The 23,452-nt window shown below is 47.9% G+C and overlaps 1 protein-coding gene and 1 long non-coding RNA gene across 5 annotated transcripts in view; one reads left to right on the top strand and one right to left on the bottom strand.

Annotated features, from left to right (window-relative positions):
* FTO (FTO alpha-ketoglutarate dependent dioxygenase) overlaps positions 1-6,042 on the top strand; it is a 391,465-nt gene extending 385,423 nt beyond the window's left edge. For 2 of the 3 annotated variants that reach the window (XM_084957974.1, XM_084957973.1), the window contains exon 9: positions 3,328-6,042. In XM_084957974.1, the coding sequence (XP_084814100.1) occupies positions 3,328-3,481 (154 nt within the window). In that variant the 3' untranslated portion in view covers positions 3,482-6,042. 3 annotated transcript variants of the gene reach the window in all.
* Positions 59-18,205, bottom strand: LOC146402287 (uncharacterized). Of its 2 annotated transcripts, none has more exons than XR_014805900.1 (2): positions 17,993-18,205; positions 59-716 (listed from the first exon to the last, which is right to left on the bottom strand). It is a non-coding gene; the product is annotated as an uncharacterized LOC146402287 (long non-coding RNA). The 2 variants fall into 2 exon arrangements; XR_014805901.1 differs by lacking the exon at positions 17,993-18,205 and adding an exon at positions 2,159-3,477.
* Between the last annotated feature and the right edge of the window lie 5,247 nt (positions 18,206-23,452).

The raw sequence follows: 23,452 nt of genomic DNA, 5'->3' as shown, positions 1-23,452 counted from the left end.
AAAACATTTCTAAAGACAACTCGAAGCCCCTTGATTTTACCGAGAGCTGAGGAGTATGTGTGCTGAGAAACAGTGCACCTTTATTTCCTGTTCATCCCAAGTCGGTCTGAAACGCCCGCCACTCAGAAAGTCCAACGACAGCGCCTTTTATGAATTCTGGGTCTTGGGAACAACTGCTAGGTCTTTCTGAATCTGAGCCGTTTCGCCCGTCCCTGGAGAGTTGTAGCAGCTTGAATATATAAGCATCGGCGTCCTGGAATGTCACATTGGGATGGGATTCGGCTGCAGACTCAATTTGATTCAAGTGGGAAAGAGCTGCTTCTGTTACCTGCAGCGCTTCCCCTAGCAAGGACCGGTCCAGAAGCCACTGGCTCTGGAGAGCTGAAGGGAGGGGATGGCCACAGGTGGGTCAGGCAGCCTCCCTTGGTCACTGGGACTCGCAGAAGAAGTAACAGTGGTGACAATTGTTTTTAATAATTATTGAGGGCTTTCCGTGTGCCAGGCAGTGTGCTAAGCACTCCACATGCATTCATTCATTTAACCTTCACACCCAGCCTGTAAGTTAGGTACTATGATCATCCTTCCCCTCCTGCTCCTCATTCCCACTGGACAGATAAGAAACTTGCCCAGAGTTCCCGCTTGCTGGGGCGCAGTGCGTTAAGGATCCCGCGTTGTCTGCGGTGACTCAGGTCACAGCTGTGGCTCAGATTCGATCCCTGGAAAGAGAGAAAGGAAGGGAGGGAGGACGGAAGAAAAGAAACAAGGAAGGAAGGAAGGGAGAAAGAAACAAACTTGCCCAGGGTACCCGCAGCTCCCACTCTTGACCACTGTGCTTTTCCACCTGAGAACATTCCAATGGAAGAGAGGCAGAATGGTTTGAGCCAGAGAAATGCTCAAAGGGGGATATGCCTTCAGGTCATTCTCCAGCCTTTCTCTCTCAGTCCCACCATGTGGCGTGATGTGGCATCAGACGCCAGGATTTGCTTTGGGGGGTGACTATCCTTTCTCATAGGTGAATACATTTCTTCTAACAGCGAGCCCCCTTCAGGCCCGTTCATGACCAGTGAGAGTCTGGCAGTGAAGGCTGGGCCTCAAGGAAGAGTTTTTTTAAGGGATCCAGAAGGATCTGAATTAAGACCCCGAAGAAATCCCACACGGGGTTCTAGCTGTAAGCCCGGAGCGAGGCAGTGGGTATGGGCAACTCCTAGCCGCTCAGGGCCTGTGTGAGAAGGCGGCCAGTCCCTGCCCCAGCCAGTCCTTCCATGGAAGATCAGTGGCAGAAAATCGGAGCAACTTCACCCAAAAGAAAACCGAGAAGCTTGTCCAGTACAGCGTAAGCAAACTTCTGCAAACACAAACTTCTGGGTTCACATTTTTAATACTCTCTCAAAATGAGGGGGGCCAAACCCACTCGACAGGTGAAAAAGCATCTCTATTGACTTTTGACAAACCTTATGATATCCGAGGTGGATCCACACTTATCATAGCCCTTTAATCTGCCAACCAGGATAATGGGTGCACAGATCATTTATCCACCGCGAGCTGGAAATGCTCAATTTGGAATAACTCTCCCTACCTGGTCAATTGAGCATTACTCCCCAAGGCAGAGAGAAAGCACCAGTGTAAAAGCTTTGCAGAGTTCCTTTGTAATGAGTCGCAGCTTCCCTTGAATATTAATTTCCCCGCGTGCCTTTCCTGTGATTTAGAGGCCGCCTCTAGAACCGTGGAGAACCACGGCAGCGGCTCGAACACCTAGGGTTAGGAAGTCGTCTGCAGAACGCCCCCTCTGTTCTCCGGTGCTGTGTGGGCTTATCAGTGCAAACAGTTTAATATTTATGCTAAGAGGATTGTCAAAAGCAGCTTCTGTTGCCTTAATTCTTGTTTTAAATAAATAATGAGAACATTTAAACACATTACTCTTCTTGGGGCCCTGAGGTCAGCTAATCTTATTATTTATGAAGTGATGTGCTACATAATAGTACTTAGTGCATGTTAACAGACGCTATTATCAGGGCCTGATGCGGAGAGCTGAAGATATATTGGAATGTTATGTGTAATGTACGACGGATTGAGTGCACAGGATGCCGGTAGAGCAATTAACCACCCGAGAAAATAGGTGTAAAGTTGAAGTATGTTTTCCCGTGGGGAATCCGCTCACCATTAATAATTCCCCAGAGAAGAGGATGTCTCTTCGTTAGGCGCCCTCTCCCCCATCAGGCTTGGAAAGAGGGCCCGGAGAGTCCATCCTCTGGTCTCTCCATGGTTTGTCCCACGCAGAGGACAGACGGTGGGCATGGCCACTTTCTCTGGAGAACAAGGCTGAGAAGGTGGGCGTGCGGGTGGGGAAGGACCACGCAGCTCTTCCAGAGGTGCTTGGAGCCCACGCCCCGTGCTCCAAGATGATAGAGAAATTCTTGGTTTCTTCTTGCAATTCCTGTTCTCCGCGCACTGCTCCTTATTGTTCAGAAAAGTAAAGCCGAAGCCACTGGGGTTTCCCAGACCGATTTGCACTAAGCTGGTCTCTCTGAGAGGTAGATGCCTGTCGAGGTGCCGTGATGTTGCCCCAACTTTTCTCCTGCGAGACTATCATTTACTTGCATATGATAATTAATTTCTCTACTATTGATGAATAATCCATTTAATAAAAACCGTGATTTAAGTGTTTTCCTTAGGGAGTAACTCTGGCTAGCCTCTTAATTTAATTTTGTGGAAGTTTTCCCCACCTATTCATCAGTGGAAATGATTATTAACCTCTATTTGCATATATCCTTATAAATCGGTCTCTCCTTGGAGTGCCTTTTTCTGAGCACGGCAAGCTGGGACACTTGTAAATCTCCAGAATCTCCAAAGTCAATCCCAGGTCTGTAATATTGTTTAATCTATTCTTGGACGTTTTAATGCAGTAAATTCAATTTAATCTTTCCCAGTAATCTAGTAATACATGGAAATCCCACAAACATTTAAATCTGATAATGGCTTAATCACACACTTTAAATAACAGTCGAGATAATGAAAAAATAATTCACCATTTTAAAGGCAGAGTAACTGAATTTCTGCGATGATTGGCTTCTGCGAAGCCATTAGAGATAATACAAATCTGGGAATTGGGGGGAGAAAGAAAAACAAGTTCCAGCGCCATGAAGAACACGTCTTTCTTCCTATAAACACACCTGCTCTCGCTTCCCAAACGCATCCCTCCGAATCACCACCACCATCAAGGCGGATCGTCCCTGGTGCGTCGGCCAGTGTGGCCCCAAGTTACCCGTGGGCTTGGGTCTTCCGGGCATTTCCTCCCAAGGGATTAACTGCCTATTCTTACTCTCCCAGGTGCCAGTCCCGAATTGCCCGAACTCTGCCTGTGGACCAGAAGCCAGAATGCCGGCCGTATTGGGAAAAGGATGATCCCTCCATGCCTCTGCCGTTTGATCTCACAGACACTGTGGCTGAACTCAGAGGTCTGCTTCTGGAAGCCAAACCCTAGAGAAAGAGCCCAAGTCTCAGGTGGAGGAGGAAAGGGTATGTTTTGGCTTCTCTCCTCCAACCTTGTCCGGGGCTTAGGCAAGGGCAGTGTGGGTAGACTCGGCCTTGAGATTACAGAACATGAGACCCAGTGGCAAACAGCTAGCACACGGGGCCCGTGAATACTCAAATGCTTAAAGAGTGACCCAGTGTGACAGTGATTTGGTATTAAATGAGAAATCTCCCCGCAAACTCTTCCCCACTTAGTTTTTAAATGGGAGGCACTCTGCTTGCAAGGCCTGGGAAGCCTGTGGTGGCACCTAACCTACTTTCCTCCTTCTCAGGCCTTTTCAGAGACTTGGCAGGGAGTCACTGAAGGGAAGTCCGAACTCAGACGTTTAGCCCATTTTTTTCAACCACACCCTTTAGAGGCTATGCAGTCCAATATGGCAGCCACTAGGTAGATGTGGCTTCTTGAATTTAAATTCAATTTTAATTATAATTAAAATTTCAGGAGTTCCCGTGGTGCCCCAGTGGTAATGAGCCTGACCAGTATCCACGAGAATGCTGGTTCCATCCCTGGCCTCACTCAGTGGGTTAAGAATCCGGGGTTGCCGTGAGCTGTGGTGTAGGTCGCAGACGCAGCTTGGATCCCCTGTTGCTGTGGTGTAGGCTGGCAGCTGCAGCTCTGATTCGACCCCTAGCCTGGGAACTAACATATGCCATGGGTGTGGCCCTAAAAAAGACCAAAAAAAAAAAAAAAAATTCAATTCCTCAGTTACACAAGCCACATTTCAAATGCTTAAGAGCTGCATATGGGCTAGTGACTACCATGCTAGAAACAGAACATTTTTGTCATTCTAGAAAGTCTTCCCTGCCAGTATTTCTATCAAAAATTTGAGAGCAGGAGATTGTTTTCCACGTGTCTGGAGCTGCTCCCCCCACAGGTGAAATAAATTAAGAGAACTGCCTCATGGAAGAGTGAACTCTTTCTCTTAAGACAGCCCCCAGTAAGAAGCCTGGGCTTTGAGTCCTGTACCCTACACACAGAAATGGAGAGGTGTTGAAAATTAAAATAAAGTTGACCTCCTGTCTTATGGAAGCTTCCATGATCTACTTAATAGAAGAGACACGGCCCTATTTCCATGGCTTCTGGGATTTAGCCAGCATACCATGTATTTTTCTATAATTCCCCCGGTCACACATAAGGACAGGTGGAATTGAGGCGGGAAGAACCCTCGTACCCCATCCCGATGATGTTGGAGCAGCAGAGAGACGATACAGAGGTTCATTGGGCTTTGGTTTTCTAGTGCCTGGATCCAAATGCCCACTAGCTTGTGACCTTTGTTGTGTCATCGTGCCTCGGTTTCCTCATCTGTGTAATGGGGATACTCCAGGCACCACCGACTCGCAAGGTGAAGAGGAAACGAAATAACCTATCTACAGACTTAGGAATGGCTTCTGACTTAGCTACAGACTTAGAACAACTTCTGACACGTAGTTAGATACCCAGTAAATATTAGTATTGTTATCTATCAGTAAGCTGAGCTGCGGTAGGCATTCTCCCCTCCCTTCCTCCATCCTTGCGCCAGTCTTGTCTTGTGATGCCATGAACACATCACTCCCTTTTGGACCTGACTCCCACCCTCTGAGGACCCTCAGAAATCCTGAGACGAGTTAGCCCCCCTCCCCAGCCTCCTCCTATAGTTGTTTGCCATAGTTGGGAAGCCAGAGAGCCAGACTCCTTCTCCCACCGTCAGCATCTCACTGGTTCAAGGAGAGGTTCAGTCAGTCATTCACGTGGAGTTCGCCCCAGAGAGATCACATTATGCAAAGCAGCTGAGGTTTCATCATCGTGTGACTTGAGACTCTGAGACCTTTGGATAAATTCCCCGATGTCCTTGGGCCTCCATCTCTGGATCAGTAAAAGAGAGATGAGTTCCCCTGTGGCTCACCGGGTTAAGGACCCAGTGGCTCAGGTCACGGCTAGGTGCGGGTTTGATCCCTGGCCCCAGAACTTCCACGTGCCATGGGCGCTGCCAAAATGAAGCACTGCCTCGCAGGATCGTTGGAGAGAAAAAATGAAATCATGTAGATAAGGCGTAAGGGGCACAGAGAGGTCACCGGCAGGGCAGAGCAGCCTAGTGTTTTAGTTAACCCCCACGACGTTTGTTCCTTGTTCTAGTTCATCGGGTACCAATATTTTAAAATTGGGAGATTTCATACAAAAGAAAACTGTGTGCATTCTCTTTAGAATTCAGAACACCTGGTAGCCCTACCCCTCCACCCCGGCCTGGCAGAGAGCTAGTAGCATCCTGTCTCTCTCAGGCAAGGTATGAACTCTCTGTGGCCCCCCTTTCTCCCTATTTCTACATTTATTGTGAACCTGATTGGCTTTACCCCTTCACGTCAGCTCCAAACCTGCTCGCTTGCACCCCTAGTGTAGAAAAAAATGATAGTGTTTCGTGCGTACCCCATTATCTGTGTGTTACTATGGAGCTATATTGTGACTGCTTGTAACTCATGTGTCATGGACATGGTAAAACATTCATAAATAATAAAAATATTATAAGGACACACAAACCAAGAGAAGTCCTGTGATTTTTCTCCTTGCACCCTGGTGGGTGGGCCTGCGTCCTCAGCCTGGGCGGGGCCCCCAGGGGAGAGAGTTCTCAGAGTCCTCCTGTTGGGGGAGTGGTCAGAGTTGGTGACACTATTCCCTGGAGTGCCTCTGAAACGAAATGTGAGATTGAAACTGACAGCCCTAACAGCCTAAACCTAGCCAGAACACACACTTGAACCCACATGCCAGGACTCGAACCCAACCTAAAGCCAGATTGGGACTTGAACCCACATGCCAGGACTCGAACCCAACCTAAAGCCAGATTGGGACTTGAACCCACGGTTTTAAATGAGAATTACTCACCCTGTGTCTGGACTCACTAAGGTTCAGGTTCTTTATGCCTCCATGCAGAAGGAATTCAGCGAGACAAGGTGATAGGCAAGAAACAAACTTATTAGGATAGGACGCTTGTGAGAGATACAAGCGGGCAGGCAAGGAAGCTTCTGCCAAAATGATCCAGTGGGCCAGTTTTAACATCCAAGGGGAGAGGGGGTTGGAAAGGCCTGCCTCTTCCTTTCCTTTGGGAGTAGTAGCTCCTCCTTAGTATCCAGTAAAGTGTATTCAAATCAGCTGAACAGCTGTCCTCAAACTCTTGCCCTTGGTCTGAATCTGAATGCAGGCCTCATCCCATCCCTCACCAAATGACCTGAGGCAATTCTCGCACCTCTGCTAGTCAAGCAAGCCTGCCTAGTTTTGATGGCTTTCTCGAACTTACCAGTGGTCTCCCAACATCCCCCAGGTTTCCCTCCTTATCTATGATCCCCTATTGGGACTTCCACAACCCCTTGTGCCTACTCTAGCCCTGTCAGGACCATGTGTTCTCGGAAGAGGCCATGGCTTTCAGTGAGCCTGAGACCAGTGTGTCTGAGGGTTACATATGCTCTGCTCTCCCAGGAGGTTTCAAGAAGGTGGAAGGAGGAGAAACAAGAGATGATTGGGGGTGAGGGTGGCTTCTAGGGGTGCTGACAACTCAGTTCCTGCAGGGCCAACGGGAGGGCTACTCCTCCCCGTGAACTAGGAAAGGACGTTCCAGGGGACATGGGCTGTGTGTGTGTGTATGAAAAGGAAGGTTTTTGCCCCCAGGACCACCCTGTAGCCCCCATTACTTCCTTTGAGTCTCCCCTGCCCCGAGTCCCAACTGTCTTCAGAAAAGAGGAGTTCCCACTGTGGCTCCATGGGTTAAGGACCCGATGTAGTCTTAGTGAGGGTGTGGTTTCGATCCCTGGCCTCACTCAGTGGGTTAAGGATCCGGCATTGCTGCAAACTGCCATATAGGCTGCAGCTGCAGCTCTGATTTGACACCCCCCCCAGCCTGAGAACTTCCAAATTCTGCAGGTGCAGCCATAAGGAAGGAAGGAAGGAGGAAGGGGGGAAAGAATGAATGAAAAGTGACCTGTAGAGACAGCTCCATTTGCACTAAGATGCTGCCAACTTCCCCTCCCACACGTCTTCCCTGACCACCTACTGCAGCAGTGGCGTGGTGAGCCCTGGGCATCGGAGAACAGGTCCCTGGCTTCCCAGGGCTCCTGTGTGCCCACCCCCATGCCAATGCCAGGGCACACAGCAACCTGATAGGTACTTAACTATAGTGGAGAGACAGATGATAAACCAGCAAATAAATAGCAGGATGGTGTCAGATTCTTGTAAGTGCCAGGAAGGGGATCCACTGAGTGAGGAGAAGGAGTCTGGCTGAGGACTGAGGAAGGGCAGCCTCGATTAGAAGTCAGGAAAGGGGGTAGCAGGGAAGAGCTACCCAGGAAAGGGAACAGGGGATGAAGGTGCTAGAGTGGGATGCTCTAGGGGGAAAAAAAGGACCTCTATGGCCAAACTAAGGGGAGTGAGGGAGATGCAGCTGGAGAGGAGGCAGCACCAGCCTTTGGCGCTGATGTCCAGTTTCCAGGAAACACCAGAGCGCTCTATGCAGAAGGGCAGGAGTAACTTAATAGGAGATTCCTATGTTTTTAGATGGTGGCTCTGGCTGCTGTCTGGATTCCAAAGGGTCCCAGTCTAAAGGCATGAACAGCTTTCTAACCAGGGAGTCCACGCTTCCTGGGGCCAGATCTTGAGATGGAGAGGAAGTGCTGTCGGCTCCTCCAAGAGTGTGAGGCGGAACCCCATCCTCCCATTGCTTTGCAGCCCCCACAGCTCGGTGCCCACCCCTCCTGCTTTCATGGGCAGCCCCAGCCCAGGGGAATTGGCCAGAGAGAAGGGAGGAAGGGTCATGACATCGCTCGTGACACAATTTTAGTAATAAGCTCCCAAATCCATCACTAACTAAATCGAAGGATGCTGGAAATGAGATTCCATCATCCTTGTCTAACGGACACCCCACGCTTGGGTTTTGTTGTGTGTTTCGAGGGAAGGTATTTTTGAATGCAACTTTTTTTTTTTCCTCCTGCTCTAGTTAAGGCTGATTTTACCACTGGGCAAATTGCATACATTTGGATCCTTGCCATGCTAAATACTGTTTATTTTGGAGATCTGTCAGAGGCAAGCCCATGGAAGACAGGGGGAATTCTTATTTGAAAAGGCAATTCTCATCCAAACAGATTGAGAAGGAGAGGAGCAGTGCGGATTAAAATGCGCTGAAGTGGTAATGCCGTTTATCCAGTTTGCCTTTGTTACTTTGTGATTAAATGGTATTTTTAATTAAGTTTCATTGGGAGCCATAGGTATCTCGGTGGTGAAATCAATTTGACAACCATAAAGGGGGAGGGAAGGCCCAGGAGTGTTGTAATGATTGCGGCTGCAGGGAGAGCCAGGCAGCTTGAAGAGGCTGAGGAGAGGTGGAGGAGGGGAGGGGCCAGAGAGGCAGCCAGGGATGACTTCCTGCAGGATGGCCAGGGTGCCCGTGCAAACCTGCTCCTGCATCTGGGGGAGCGGTTGTAGGGGTGGTCGGAAAAGGGGTACACCTGGCTGTCTCGCTCACCCAAGAGGCCCCGGTAGATTCCCAGTCTGCCTGGGAATTCCAGGAAAGTGTGCAAAGGGTCTGTTTCTCGTTTCTCTCTCATTAACAGGGAGAAAGAGTGAGCGCCCCTGGCCCCATGCTGCAGCCTAGAAGGACTGGACCTCACCCTCACCTGGCCTCTGAACAGGGCTGCCCCCCACCTCTTGCCCCTTCGTGCCCCCTTCCTTTCTCCCTGCGCCCTCCTGTAGAGGCGTCACAAAAGTCCAGCTTTCATGCCCAAATCCTCCTCCCGAAACTGAAAGCTAGTCCCCTTGGCACCCCTGCTCCATCTGTCCTGTTGCCATTGATCAACACTTTGCAATCTTCTGATTACCCAGTGGTAGGACTGCAGAGTCCTGGTTCTAGGTGGGACCCGAGGGCCACACCCTCACACCTTTGTTTTCCTGTCTGCAAAATGGGAATGAGCGTGGGTAACCACCACCTAAGGGGGTTGCGAAGATGAACTAGGTTGATGTGCATATGAATGGCGATGCCTCCAGGCGGACCTGGCATCTAGGGGTCTGCAGTAAAATCCCAGCTCTGATGGCCATTATCCCAGTTTCCTGTGATAACAGTTGTAGCGCTGTGACTCGGGCAGGCAAGGCACTTGACCTCTCTGTGATCCAGTCTTTGTTTATATAATGCCTAGCTCCTCCGACCTGTCCGTCACCACCATCATACATATTAATGATGCACGTCCTGTCTCCTACTTAGTCGAAGAACAATATGTTACCGCCCCATTCTATCCCATTTGCCTCTCACAGCTTCCATTTTTCTCTCGGCAGATGGCGTGGACCTTTTTATAAATGAGATACTATGAAAAATGATCCCTCCGTACTCCCCATTACTACAAACAGGATTAGGTCACCCCTTGCAATTTTAGATTTGCTTTAAAAAAAAATTCTTGCCATCACCTTTTAATGGATGATCTGTGTCCAACAATTGTTTATTGACTCTGAATGTTTAAGTACCAGGGTCAGTCTATTTCCAGGGGTGGGAAGCATTAATTAACTCCCAGCATTAGATTCAGTGATTCTTTTCCAATGGATGCAGTTCGTGACTTTGCTTGCATTTTCTTTTCATCAGTCCTGAAAGAATCGAGGTAAAATAGTTCCCCTGCACATGTGTGTCAAGCTAAATGGATAACAGCAGATACAGATCTGTTTGCCTGTCTGCACTTGCCTTTAGACAAAATTCATCAATTTTACAAAAGCCACTGACTAAACATGGCACCAATACAAATAAGAGCTTCAAGCAGGCGGATCTTCCCGTTGTTTTTAATCTGGTAAAGTGCTGGAGCTTCCTGCTGAGAGATGGGAAGTGCTGGCTTAGGACAGCACTGTGCCCCACAGTAGGGGACCAAAAGGTCAAGGCCATTCTCTGGGAAGTTTAAGAAAAGCTCAGTGGCTCTGGAGCCCATGTGCTCAGAGCCATTCCAACCTGCTTGGTTGAGTGACCACCCCTGGAAGCTGGTCCCGGGTCTTGTCCTAAAGATTAAATAGAGACCCCAGGGCATCCTTTAGTGGTGCCAGTTTCAAAGGTCCCCTGCTTGTCCTTCAGCTTCCAAGTCACGGAGGGAGTGAGGGGGTCTGCAAGCGGCATGAAGTTGACAGGAAAGACCCACCAGCGCTGCAAAGGCAGCACCTCTCCAAGGGGACAACACATGGAAGGACTTTGTTAAACGCCACAGCCTTAGGCAAACCCAAAGAAGTAGGATGGTTATTATTTATTTAATTTTCATTTCCATACGTTTATCACTTCTTTTTTGTTTGTTTTAGGGCCGCACCTGCGGCATATGGAAGTTCCCAGGCTAGGGGTCAAATTGGAGCTGCAGCTGCCGGCCTACGCCACAGCCACAACAAAACGGGGGATCCAAGCCGCATCTGCAACCTACCCTGCAGCTTAAGGCAACCCTGGATCCTTAACCCACTGAGCGAGGCCAGGGATCGAACCTGCAGCCTCGTGGATACTAGTCGGGTTCGTAACCCGCTGAGCCTCTATGGGAATTCCTCCATACATTTATCAGTTCTGATTAGGCCAGGCCAGTCTGACACACGGTGACATCTGGCTCCCTTTTGGGGCCACAGAAAAGCAGCCAGAGCACGGGGAAGTGCAGACCCCTCTTGCCCAAGAATTGCCTCAAAGAATATGGCTAAGCCTCTTATTATATATTTAATAATATATATTATATTTATATATTATATATGTAATAATATATATTACATTTATATATTATATATGTAATAATATATATTACATATATAATATATATATTACATTTATATATATTATGTACTTTTTTGGACACCACCTACCCTGAAGAAATACCTCTCCGGAGTAGAGGAATATTCAGCCTTTGCTAAAGTAACCTTGGGGCTGAGGACACCCGGATCTAGGGAGGCAGTTGTCTTTTGTTTCTTGAGAGGTCTACCGTCCCACACCTGAAGACTCCTCCTATCCTTTCAAACAGGACATTCCGTTTCTCTTTTGGAGCAAGCACAGTTAACCTACCAACCCCACAGCCTCAAAAGGGCCAAGTCAATGTCTCAGGGCAGCTAATGCTCGGCTCATAACTTATCCAACACAGAAAACAGTATTTCTGGTCACCCTTCCACCCTCGCCACCCCCCTGCCCCAGCTCTTCAGACAGAGATTTCCCGATGATTACTCCCTGATTAGAGTCAAGGAAGATGCAAGCCAGGTATACCCGTTTCCCCCTGTCCTTCCTCCTCGGCTCCTCGGCCAGGGTCAGGCCGAGAGGGCTCTCGCTGAACACAGAACAATCAAGCCCTGTTTACCATGGACGTTTCGTTTTCTTTTCTCAAAATCAAAACCGAGTTTAGGAGGCAGCGTCTCTCGTACATGCCTCTTGATCAATGGCATGATCTGTCAGAAGCCATTAAAGCCCCCATTAGCCTGAATGCATTCAAAGCTAAACTATTGGATCATTGAAGGGCCGCGGTGATTGTTTTTAATATACTGTACATTGATTTCTCCCTGTGAGCGGCAACATAAGTTTGAAACTAACTGTGTATGACTATGGCTTCATCCGCTGTCTCCAGTTCTCTGTGAAAAGCATGGTTTCACTTCGACGAGAAATGTCTGTATATCGTTTTTAAAGAGATGCAGACCCTGGTACATTTCCCAAGGTTTAGACTGGGTTGGGTGGTTTATTTTTTTTCTGGGTTTTCTCCACTTCCCCCCACCAACCCAGACCAAGCTTTCTCCCATTTCTTTAAGTGAGCTGTGCGTGCAGCATGGGAGAGGCGTCCTTGCCAAGGACCTCAAGTGGAAGGCAGTGGGGGAAATTTTTCTGAAAGCATGAAGCCCCAGCTGAGGCCAACATGGAAGTGAATGTGACAGCCCTGGGCCCGCGCAAGTCCCTGTCTGGCACCAAGCAACAGAAGTGTGGCTGTGTCTGGGGCATTCTTGCTGGGGCATGGTTTGTGGAGTGGAACATGAAAGAGCCCGCCTCTAGCTGCCATATTGCCCTCTCTTGACCCTTCTGCTGCTTCAGCTAAAATGGGTGCTTCCAACATTCACAGATTCCTTCCTAAATACCTAAATACTCGGTGCTGGGAACACAAAATTCCCGTCCTCCAAGTTCTGTTCTTTTTTTCTTTTTCCCTTCTTTTTAGGGCCACACCTGTGGCACAGGGAGGTTCCCAGACTAGGGGTCTAATCAGAGCTACAGCTGCCGGCCTACACCACAGCAACACAAGATCTGAGCCATGTCTGCAAACTATACCACAGCTCATGGCAACACAGGATCCGAGCCACATCTGTGACCCAAACCACAGCTCATAGCAATGCTGGAGCCTTAACCCACTGAGAGAGACTAAGGACTGAACCCACATCCTCATGGAAACTGGTCGGATTGGTTTCCACTGCTCCACAGTGGGAATTCCTTCCGGATTTCTGGCCTCAGCCCCCTTGCTCATTTTAATACAGAGCCCAAGAATAAGAGTATTTTAGTTAAGGAAGCATTTGTTACCATATTTGCAAAGACACGTATCCCCAAGAAAAGTTTGGATGCATTGCACCCATTTTACAGATGGGGCAATTAAATCCTGGAGAGAAGAAATTAAGCTATTTAAGAATTACAGAAATTGTTTTTCAAGTTTCCGGTATATCTTGAGATCTGGGAAAAATATGAACTTTCTTCAACCCAGCTCCCAAATAAACTTAAAGTATGTGGAAAAAGACGATGGTTCCAAATCGCTTACAAGTTCAGGAATGGTTTATCCCTCCAACTGCAGCCCAGAAAGGAAAAATTGTGTGAGTCTAGAAAACAGTTTGTGTGCCATTAATTCCTTTTCCTTCAAGCCATGAAGGTCCACAAAATTTTGGTGATTATAATTACTCAACCAAGCCATTGGAATTTGTGGTGTAGAATACTCAAATCAGAAGCCAAGATTCATCATGCCAAACACTGGCGGGTCAAGCAAAAGTCACAATAGTAAATTCAAGTGCAGAAGTCAGAAAATTATAGTCCATAGCCAAAGCTAGTCCACTGCCTATTTTTGTCAATAAAGTTTTATTGGAACACAGCCACACTTGTTTGTTGACACATTGCCCATGGCTGCTTTCATACTCCCAGGGCAGAGTTGAGGAATTGTGACAGAGACACAAAAGCTAAAATATTTACTATCTTGCCCTATTCGGAAAAGGCTTGCTGACCCCTGGCCCAGCTCAGAGGATTGCTGTATCCATCACCAGCCATCCTTCGTGTTAAGCAATTCACATCATGTCTAGTACTTCGTAATTACGCCACACGTACAAAAATGATAAATCTTATTATGGTATCACAATCCCAACACCCATGCCAAGACCACGGAATATGGCATCATGGTATAAAGCATTCGAGGGCAGCACCATTATGGGGCAAACGGAATAGGAGCAAAATCTATGGCTTTTCTCGCATTAAGGGAGCCTGAGTGATGCAGGGAGGGGATTAGGGGGAGCCGTCCCAAGAGGGTGGAGCTGCTGCCTGCCTTTTCCAGTTCAGGCATCTCTGGACAGAGGGCAGGTGTGCAGGGGAGTGAGCTGCAAGCATGATCTTCCCTGAACAGACAGGCAAAGAATCATTTCTGAGCACTCCTGAGGCTTCCTGCTCCTTTAACAGCGCTAAGATGATCCTAACGTTATTCTAATGCCTCATTAGGAGAGGTGAAGATCTGGTCTCTGATTTTTTCCCTTTTGTTTTCTTTTCTTTTTCTGAAGGTGGGTGGCAGGAAGATGGCAGATGCTCTAAGCTCTCTACCTCACAGGGCTGACTAATGTGTCATTATAAAGGGCCAGTAAAACACAGCTGCAGCTTATTCTGTGGTTGACTTACCACCCAGAAGCCTCTGGCTCTTAGAGTTTCTATGAAGGAATTCCCAACAGCTCATTTAGGGTCAAACGTTATCACTGTAACAAGCTGCAAGGTGAGCCTGGCTGTCCCTTGATTTCTTCTCGGTCAGGCAGCATGCTGACCAGTTCTGTTTTACCTCCTTAAAGCCTATGATTTCTGCCCCCCCCCCCCGCCCCCACCACATCCAAACTCTCCAGGAACGCCCTGGGTCTTTACTGTCACACGGCCTCACCTGCTGCCTGAATCCCTGAGTCACTTGTGAGTCACTCTGTTTTCATTTGTTGAGCATTTTCATTTGTGCTGACAGCAGAGTGTTGATGGACACTGTTTCACTTGTCAAATTCGGTTTCCGTATCGGACTAGAAAACACCAGAAGGCAGAGCTCACAAGATCCCATCTTTACTTCCACTTTATTGTATTTCATAATACGCGGAAGATCACTTCATATCTCCCAAAGCATTTAATATGTATTAGCTATCAATCCAGCTAAATGGAACGCATAATAGATACTCAATAAACATCTGCTGGCTAGCTGCTCGCTAAAGCGAAAATCCATGATCGCCACCTCCTGCTTTAAAATCTCCCCTATGCCCCCTGCCCCTACGATTTCCTGGCCACAGCTTCCAGGGCTGTTTGAAATTGACCTGCCACGTCTCTCCAACTTATCTCCCAAAACTTACTTCTCACCTTGTTGCAGCCATGCCTAAGTTGGCAGCGAGTCCTGAATTCTTTCATGGCTCTGGCCCTGGGTCTAGGTGAGCTGGCCTTGATCACAGTGGGACTTAGCAGTAGACACAAGGATAAAGCTGGGGAGCACTTTTTTTTTTTTTTTTTGGTCTTTTTGCCTTTTCTGGGGCCGCTCCTGCGGCATATGGCGGTCCCCAGGCTAGGGGTCCAATCAGAGCTTAGCCACCGGCCTACACCAGGGCCACAGCAACGCGGGATCCGAGCCGCGTCTGCAACCTACACCACAGCTCACGGCAACGCCAGATCCTTAACCCACTGAGCAAAGCCAGGGATCGAACCTGCAACCTCATGGTTCCTAGTCGGATTCATTAACCACTGCGCCACGATGGGAACTCCAAAGCTGGGGAGTATTTGATCAGCCAAGATGGTGTCATGAAGGGGCATTGGACCAAGGGGGTACTGATGCCATAGTCAAGCATCTGAGCTGGTGGCCAGGGCATGGCAACAGGGACTACAGAGGTTCTGCCTAAGATTAAAGGAAGCAGAGAGCACCCCTAGGAAGGAACAGACAAACCGTCCACATGGGGTCCATGCCCCATGCAGCTCCAAGAGCAAGATCACCAAAGACAAACTGCCTTGGCCAATGGACGCTGAGGGAAGACTGGAAGGGCTCAGTGGACATGGATTTGAGTTGGCAAGACTAACATCCCATTGACCCTGGGGTCATAAGGCCACTCTACAAATACACTGGTGTTACCGCTGAGCCACAACAGAACTCCTGCGCTTTCTTGCTTCTCTCTCTCTCTTTTTTTTTTTTTTTTTTGTCTTTTTAGGGCCGCATCCGCAGCATATGGAGGTTCCCAGGCTAGGGGCCTAATCGGAGCTGTCGCTGCTGGCCTACACCACAGCCACAGCCATGCCAGATCCGAGCCGCATCTGCGAACTTCACCACAGCTCATGGCAAACGCCAGATCCTTAACCCACTGAGCGAGGCCAGGGATCGAACCTGCAACCTCAGGGTTCCTAGTCGGATTCGTTTCCGCTGCAGCAAGATGGGAACTCCCTGCTTTCTTTTTTCAATTTTGATTACAGTAGAGCTGATTTAGAGTGTTGTGTCAATTTCTGCTGTATGGCAAAATGACCCAGATATATATATATATATATATATATATTTTTTTTTTTTTCTTTTTCATACCCTCTTCCATCATGTTCTACCCCAAGAGATAGGATAGAGTCCCCCGTGCTGTAGAGTAGGACCTCATTGCTTATCCCTTCCAAATGTGATAGTTTGCATCTACCACTCCCCTGCTCCCCCTGAACTAACAACAGTGCAGAGGGCAGAGGGGTGGTCGCCAGAGGTCAAGGACGGGAAGTGGCCTTCAGGGAGGAGCACAGGGAGACTCACGGGGATGGAACAGTTCTGCATCTTGACTGGGGGCAGCTGTGGGGGGGGGGTGTCACATGAATCTACACACAAAATAACATTGTGTAAAACTGCTTACACACAGACACACCACTATGGAAATCTGAATCAGCTCTATGGAAGGTAGCAAGTTGAGGTTTCCTGGTTCTGATACCATAGGACAGTTTTCTATTGCAGTCTGGTTCTCTAAGATGTTACTGTCCCTCGAAGCTGGCTGGAGGGCACAGAGGCCCTCGCTGTACAGTTTGGGGGTCAACTCCCAGGGAATCCCTAATTATTCCCAAAGGAAAAGTTTTTAAGACGTGAATAGGCTGGACAAAAGATCAAGACATTGTGCCCATTCCCAACGTGCCACATCCCTCGGAAACTCTCAGGTCCCCGTCCATGATTTCTCACATCTAAGAGGCAACACCCCTCTTGAAACTCAGAGCTCCGTCATGCTTGTGGCTTAGAACCGCACCCATCCCACGAGACCCAGCCTCCCCTGGGCATTGCCGCCGTGTCCTCAAGGATCCTACCCGAAGGAGACTGCTCTCCATCGGATGAAATGCTTTCAGACAAGGTCACAGGCATTTCCAGTCACCTGCAGCCAACACAGCTGTAGCCTCTCTTCCTTCTGATATCTGCCCACCTTGCGGCTGACGTTGCTGCAGGGGCTTGCAGGAGGCTTCCTGATGGGAGGGACTGGTGCCTGCCCACTGGTAGGTGGGGCTTTGTCTCTGGGTGAGATGAGAGGCGGCTGTGTGCCTGGGGGGGTCTTTAGGCAGCCTGTTTACTGCTGCGTGGGGCTGGGAGCCCACGTGGATTAGTTTGGCCTGGGCTTCTCCGCGCTAATGGGTGGGGCCTGGTTTTCCCAAAATAGCCGCCTCCAGAGAAACACAGCTGAGGAATATTCCCGAGAGCTTTGCCTCCAATGCCCTTCCCCCACAACAAGCCACAGTCACCCCTGCTTTCCCAGGAGGCCCCCAAGAACAGCAGCCAGGTCCGACCCAGGTTCCTATGGAGACTCCCCTTTGCCCTGGGACTCAGTGCACGTGAAAGCCTGGGTGCCCTTTTCAAGAGTGGGGTCTCCATTTCCCCTGGTCCCGGGGAGCTATTGCACACAAGCCCCACTGGCCCTCAGCGCCAAATGCTCTGGGGGCGCCTTCTCCCTATGCCAGGTCCCCAGGTGTGGGGACCTGATGTGGGGCTCAGAACGCTCACGCCCGTGGGTGAACTTCTGCAATAGAGTTGCTTGCCAGTCCGTGTGCCCCTTTCAAGAGTGGGCTCTCCGTCTCCCCCAGTACCGGGGAGCTCCTGCGCCCAAGTCCCAATGGCCTTCAATGCCAGATGCTCCGTGGGCTCTTGCCCCTAGTGCCACATCCCCAGGTGTGGGGACTTGCCATGGGGCTCAGAACTCTCTCGGAGGTGAGTCTCTGTGACCCAGTTACTTTCCAACCTGTGGGCTTCCCCCCCGGAAGGTATGGGGTTGCTTCTATGGCGTCATCGCCCCTCCTACCTCTTGACGTGGCCTCCTCTTTGTCTTCTGGAGTAGGGTCTCTTTCTGAACATTTCCAGTCCATTTGGGTGAAGGTGGTTCCACATTCGGCTGGAATTTTGTTGTTTTTCTGAGAGAAGCTGAACTCCCGTCTTTCTGTTCCGCCATCTTAATCCCATCTGCATCTCCACTCGTTTGAAATGACCTCTCAACCAAACCTAGTTGGGATACGGTGGCCTAACCGGGCTCTTAAGTGGTCTTAAGTGGTCCTTTTTTTTTTTTTTTTTTTTTTTTTTTTGCTTTTTAGGGCCACACCTGTGGCATATGGAGGTTTCCAGGCTAGGGATTGAGTCTGAGCTATACTGGCCAGCCTACACCCCAGCCAAAGGAACACTGGATCCCAGCTGCATCTTCGACCTACCCCACAGCTCATGGCAACGCCGAATCCTTAACTCACTGCGAGGTCAGGGATTGAACCCGTTTCCTCTTGGATCCTAGCGGGGTTTGTTAACCACGGAGCCACGAAAGGAACTCCCAAGTGTCCTTTAAAACCCATGGACAAAACGATAACAACCATAAGGGCCAGGCAGTGTTCTAAGTGCTTCCCATAAATACCTCTCATTTTCACAGCAACCCCATCTGGCAGTTATTACTTCTCCAGGTGAGGAAATTTAGGCACAGAGAGGCTGTCACTTGCCCCAGATCACACAGCTGGTAGTTAGCAGAAGCGGGGTTTGAACCAACGGAGTGTAGATCTAGAGCCTGGGCACTCCACCGCTTTTCCAGCTTGACCTCAGCACCATTCTCAATGCCATCCAAATTACTGGTTCCACCAAACATAGAAGATACCAGATCTGGTAAATGCAGGAGCCAGAGTTACTTCCAGACACAGCTGCATAAGAGCCGTGCATTATAGCGGAATGATTAGATACCTGGGCTTTTGGGGACAGATTCCAGTCCCAGCAGACCTCCAACACACACACACACACACACAACACACACACACACACACACACACACACACACAGAGCTGTGTGACCACTGGCAAGTTGCTTAGCCTCTCTGTGTCCCAGCCTCCCTTCAATTAAATGGGACTACTAACAGCACCTGTGACATCTAACAGCAGCTGTGACAGAAGATTGTCTGAGGGCTAAAAAAAGTAGAGAAAGCACACAAAGCATAGCACAAGAGTAGTTGCTCAAACAAGAGAAACCTAGGTTTTCAAGGGAGAAATCTTGCTCTTCGGTGCTGGGGGATAATTAGTAAAGGGGAGCAGGTTGTTTTTTATTGTATAAAAGCAACTTCTGATCCCTGATGAAAAAGCAAAGGCACCTCTCAAGGATCCTGCAGTTTGACCTCAAGCACTTTGTAGCATGGAGCTGGTCCAATGAGCATGTCCCTTCTGAACAAAGTCAGCAATGGCTTTGGATGGGACCACCTGCAAAGATGGCAGGGATGATAAGAATGATAAGAATCAGTTTACCTGATTCTTAAACAATTCTTCCTTTTTTTTTTTTTTTTTTTTTTGGCTGCACCTGAGGCATATAGAAGTTCCCAGGCCAGGGGCTGAATTCAAGCTGCAGCTGCGACCAATGCCACAGCTGCAGCACCATCGGCTCCTTAACCCACTGCACTGGGCTGGGGATAGAACCCAAGCCTCAGCAGTGACCCGAGCTACTGCAGAGACTATGCTGGATCCTTAATCTACTGAGCCACCAGGGAACTCCAAGTGGGATCTTAATATTCTTTAATGATCTTTAAAAGGTTGTGTTCAACTTCATGGAAAACTGGAGGAAACATTTTTCCCCTGGAGGAAACTTTTATTTCTGCTCTTGCCTCATTGATCGCATCTCCTATGACGCTCTCCACCCCCACCTCTGATTCTTACTCTGCTTCATTCACTCTGGCTTCCCAGCAACAGCACCCACCTACCCCAGGGCCTTTGTACATGCTCTTGGCTCTGCCAGAACCCTCTTCTTCCAGATACCCACATGGCTCCCTCACCTTCTTTAGGTCCTTCTTTCCACTGTCACCTTCAGAGTGAGGCCTTTCTTGACCACCTTCTACACCATTTAGCATTTGGATTTTCAGCATTTCCAAACTCACATTGAAAAATAACAGCTGTACTGAGTTAGAATTCACATACTATAACCAAGATACTAGTTTTAAAGACATTCATCTTTACCTCCTCTGGTTTTATGGATTGTACTGAGTGAGTTCTAAAATGCCTCGTTTTCATGTTTCTGACATCAGGATGCATCTTACAAGGATGGCGTGCCCGTTTAAGGAGCAGTGTTTTACTTTTTTCTTTCGTAGCCGTACGTAAAATAATGCACCAAGGGCATCTTTGCCTTGATGAACTATGGCATCTAAAGTTCCCATCACCTTTTATTCCAAGGAGCTCAGAGTACAGGCTTCGGCTGGACTTGTTGATGAAGACATAAATTACATTATTAAGCTGCAATAGAAAGAGATTGCTTTTGGAGGGAGCACTGATCCTGCAGTGGCTTCTAAGTTCATCTGGGCTGGAGGGTGGGAAACGTTTTTGTTAATTGATCAGTCCTGCTCTTCTGTTTAGAATCTTTTCCTTGTCTTCCTTCCTGTGTCTCTCTCTCTAATGCTTGCCAGGGGATTTCTTTTCTGTGGCGAATGTTAAAAACCATCATCATGAAAAACCTTCACAGTGACTCAGTCTTTGAAAACTGACATCAAGGTGAATGTCTCGTGGAAATTTGGGGCTCGCTGGGCTGCCACGGGCCGTTTGCATTTAAACAAGCTGTGACTTTGATTTAAGGATTTGACTTGATAGGTAATATATCCAAAGCAGGAGGTGATGTATATACTGTTTCCATCAGAAATATCAAGTTCGCTGTGTGATGTGTTTATTTCTCTGAGTGGTTATGTATTTAATAAATAATGTGTTTCAGTGGGTATTATTTTCATTTCAGTCTTTAATACCTCCACAATATGTCTCAGTTTTTTTTGGGGGGGTGAATGACACCTCATAAATTACGAGCTGTTATTAGCTGCTTTCTCCTTGCATCTTAATTACTAGGCTGAAAAGAGAGGGCAGACTTTTATAAGCGTTCATATTTTCTGTTTACAAGGCTTTTACTGACGTCTAATAAATTTAATTACCTCTAATAAGAAGAGGAAATGAAGTTCTATTTAGCAAATTCATAGCTTTGAAATGCATCTTGCAGCTTTATGAGCATGGCAAAAGCTCCAGGAAGGTGCATGCCATTTGCTGGGTTAAACTAACTGCAAAACTGTTAAATTATTTTTGCTTCCATTTTATTGCTTAACCTCCAGGGTAAACTTCAGGCTACCTGATAAAGCAGCCGCTCAGGAACTTTAAACTTTACATGCTTTGCCCCACAGGGCCGAAGCTGACTCCGGTATTAAAGGTACATTTTTCAAACATAATTTTAGATTTGGAAATTGATTGTGTCTTGACCTACTTATTTCCAAGAGCTGTTCATTCCCGACTCCTTTGTTTTGCTCATATTATAAATCCATTGTTCTTTCAGGAGGGCTCCCAGCTGAAAAGGGGTGGGGTGGGGGGAATCAATGTGGTGAAGACAGGTTCATTCTGCCACAGCAATGCTATCATTTGAATCAAATCCACAATTAACTGGACTCAGGCTACAGCAAAGACAAGCCGTGATCTCTGAGCAACTGTTTCCTACAGAGGTCGGGAGCCAAGTAGACGTCTGGCTTATAAAGATTATGTTTGAAGGGAGAGGGATCCCATAAAATATTTACCGACTTATTTTATGGGGCATCAGAGAGTTCATTTGGATTTCTCTTTTGGTCAGATAGCTTCCCAAATAATACTGTTTAGGCATCTAGCTTTTCATGTACTGTAGCATATTGGCAGGCAGACCCTTGAAAAAAAACCGTGCTATTTAGTGACAATGCTTTCTTTTCTTGGTCTTTTTTCAAAACCTGAAAATCACCCGGGGTTAATACGAAGGGCTTGTGAATGGATAAAGTGTCTTTTAACCTTGGCCATCGTAGGTTAGATCTCTCTCCCCATCTCTCTCTCTCTCCTTGGCTTGACCACGTGCTCCTCTGAGGCACTCCTTGGGGCTTGTCTTCTGCCCTTTCTTGGTCCTTGCCCCCCACTCTCCATCCTTCCTTTTGATGAGTCTGTGGCTTCATAATAGCCTCACAATCCCTATCCTTTATCTATTGGCCAACCCTTTATTTCTGCTCCTTGTTATCTCCCCTGGGACAATGGTGGCAGCTTTCCCATGAGCCTTTCTTCCAGTTTTGGTCCTTGTAACCTGTTATCCACAGCAGTGGTCAGCACTAGCTTTCTCTTAAAGAGTAAACACACATCCAGTCCTATCAGGTCCCAAAGCATCCCTCTAGTCTCATCTCTCATCTCTCCACTGGACCCTTCACCTCCTTGAGACCCGCCAAACCTCTGGTTCCAATCAAATGGCGCTTCCTGTTTTCCACATCCACCCGGTCCTTCCAACGGATTCCATTGGTACCTTCGCCAGAGAGATTACACTGGAGAGTGACTGCCGTGGATTTAAGAGTAAAGACAAAGGAAACACCGTGGGTAGACCATTTTACTGTTTCAAATAATCTGCATGACAAAAGAAGAAAAGAGAGGGTTTAGGAAGGATTTCTTTTTTTCAAGCATCTGAAGTTTTAATAAGTGTTGCTTCTAAGACATTAATGTAGGAAGGATATTTTTAACATTTGTTTATGCATACTGGTCATTTCAGTGTTTTCTTTTGAGAATAGCTTGTTCCTATCCTTTGTCATTAAAAAAACCAAATCATCCTTTTTTATTGATTTCTGGGAACTCTTTGTATATTTTGGATATTATCCTATTGAATTCTTTTTCTTTCCTTTAAAATTTTTTTTTGTGGCAAAACACACCACATCACATAAAATTTATGAGTTTAACCATTTTTAAGTATACAGTTCAGTATCATCACATGCATTCCCACTGATGTACAACTATCAGTACTACCCAGCTCCAGAACTTTGTAATCTTCTTTACACTGAAACTTGGTTCCCATCAAGCAATAACTCCCCATCCCCCTTTCCCCTGAGCCTTGACAACCATTGTTCTACTTTCTATCTCTATGAATTTAACTATTCTAAATATCTCATGTAAGTGGAATTGTATAGTATTTGTCCTTCTGTGACTGGCTTATTTGACACAGTATAGTGTCCTCAAGGTTCACCTATGTTGTAGTACATGTCAGAATTTCTTTCTGGAGTTCCCGTTGTGGTGCAGTGGTTAACGAATCCGACTTGGAACCATGAGGCTGCGGGTTTGGTCCCTGGCCTTGCTCAGTGGGTTAACGATCCGGCGTTGCCGTGAGCTGTGGTGTAGGTTGTGGACACGGCTCAGATCCCGCATTGCTGTGGCTCTGGCATAGGCCGGTGGCTACAGTTCCGATTCGACCCCTAGCCTGGGAACCTCCATATGCCGTGGGAGCAGCCCCAAAGAAA

The sequence above is a fragment of the Sus scrofa genome, chromosome 6 (assembly GCF_054392235.1).
Source record: "Sus scrofa isolate SSC_HxYL_T2T_F1_AM1 chromosome 6, Sscrofa_HxYL_maternal_Yorkshire_Landrace_v2.0, whole genome shotgun sequence".
NCBI lineage: Eukaryota > Metazoa > Chordata > Mammalia > Artiodactyla > Suidae > Sus > Sus scrofa.
This window is presented reverse-complemented; position numbering and strand designations above follow the sequence as displayed.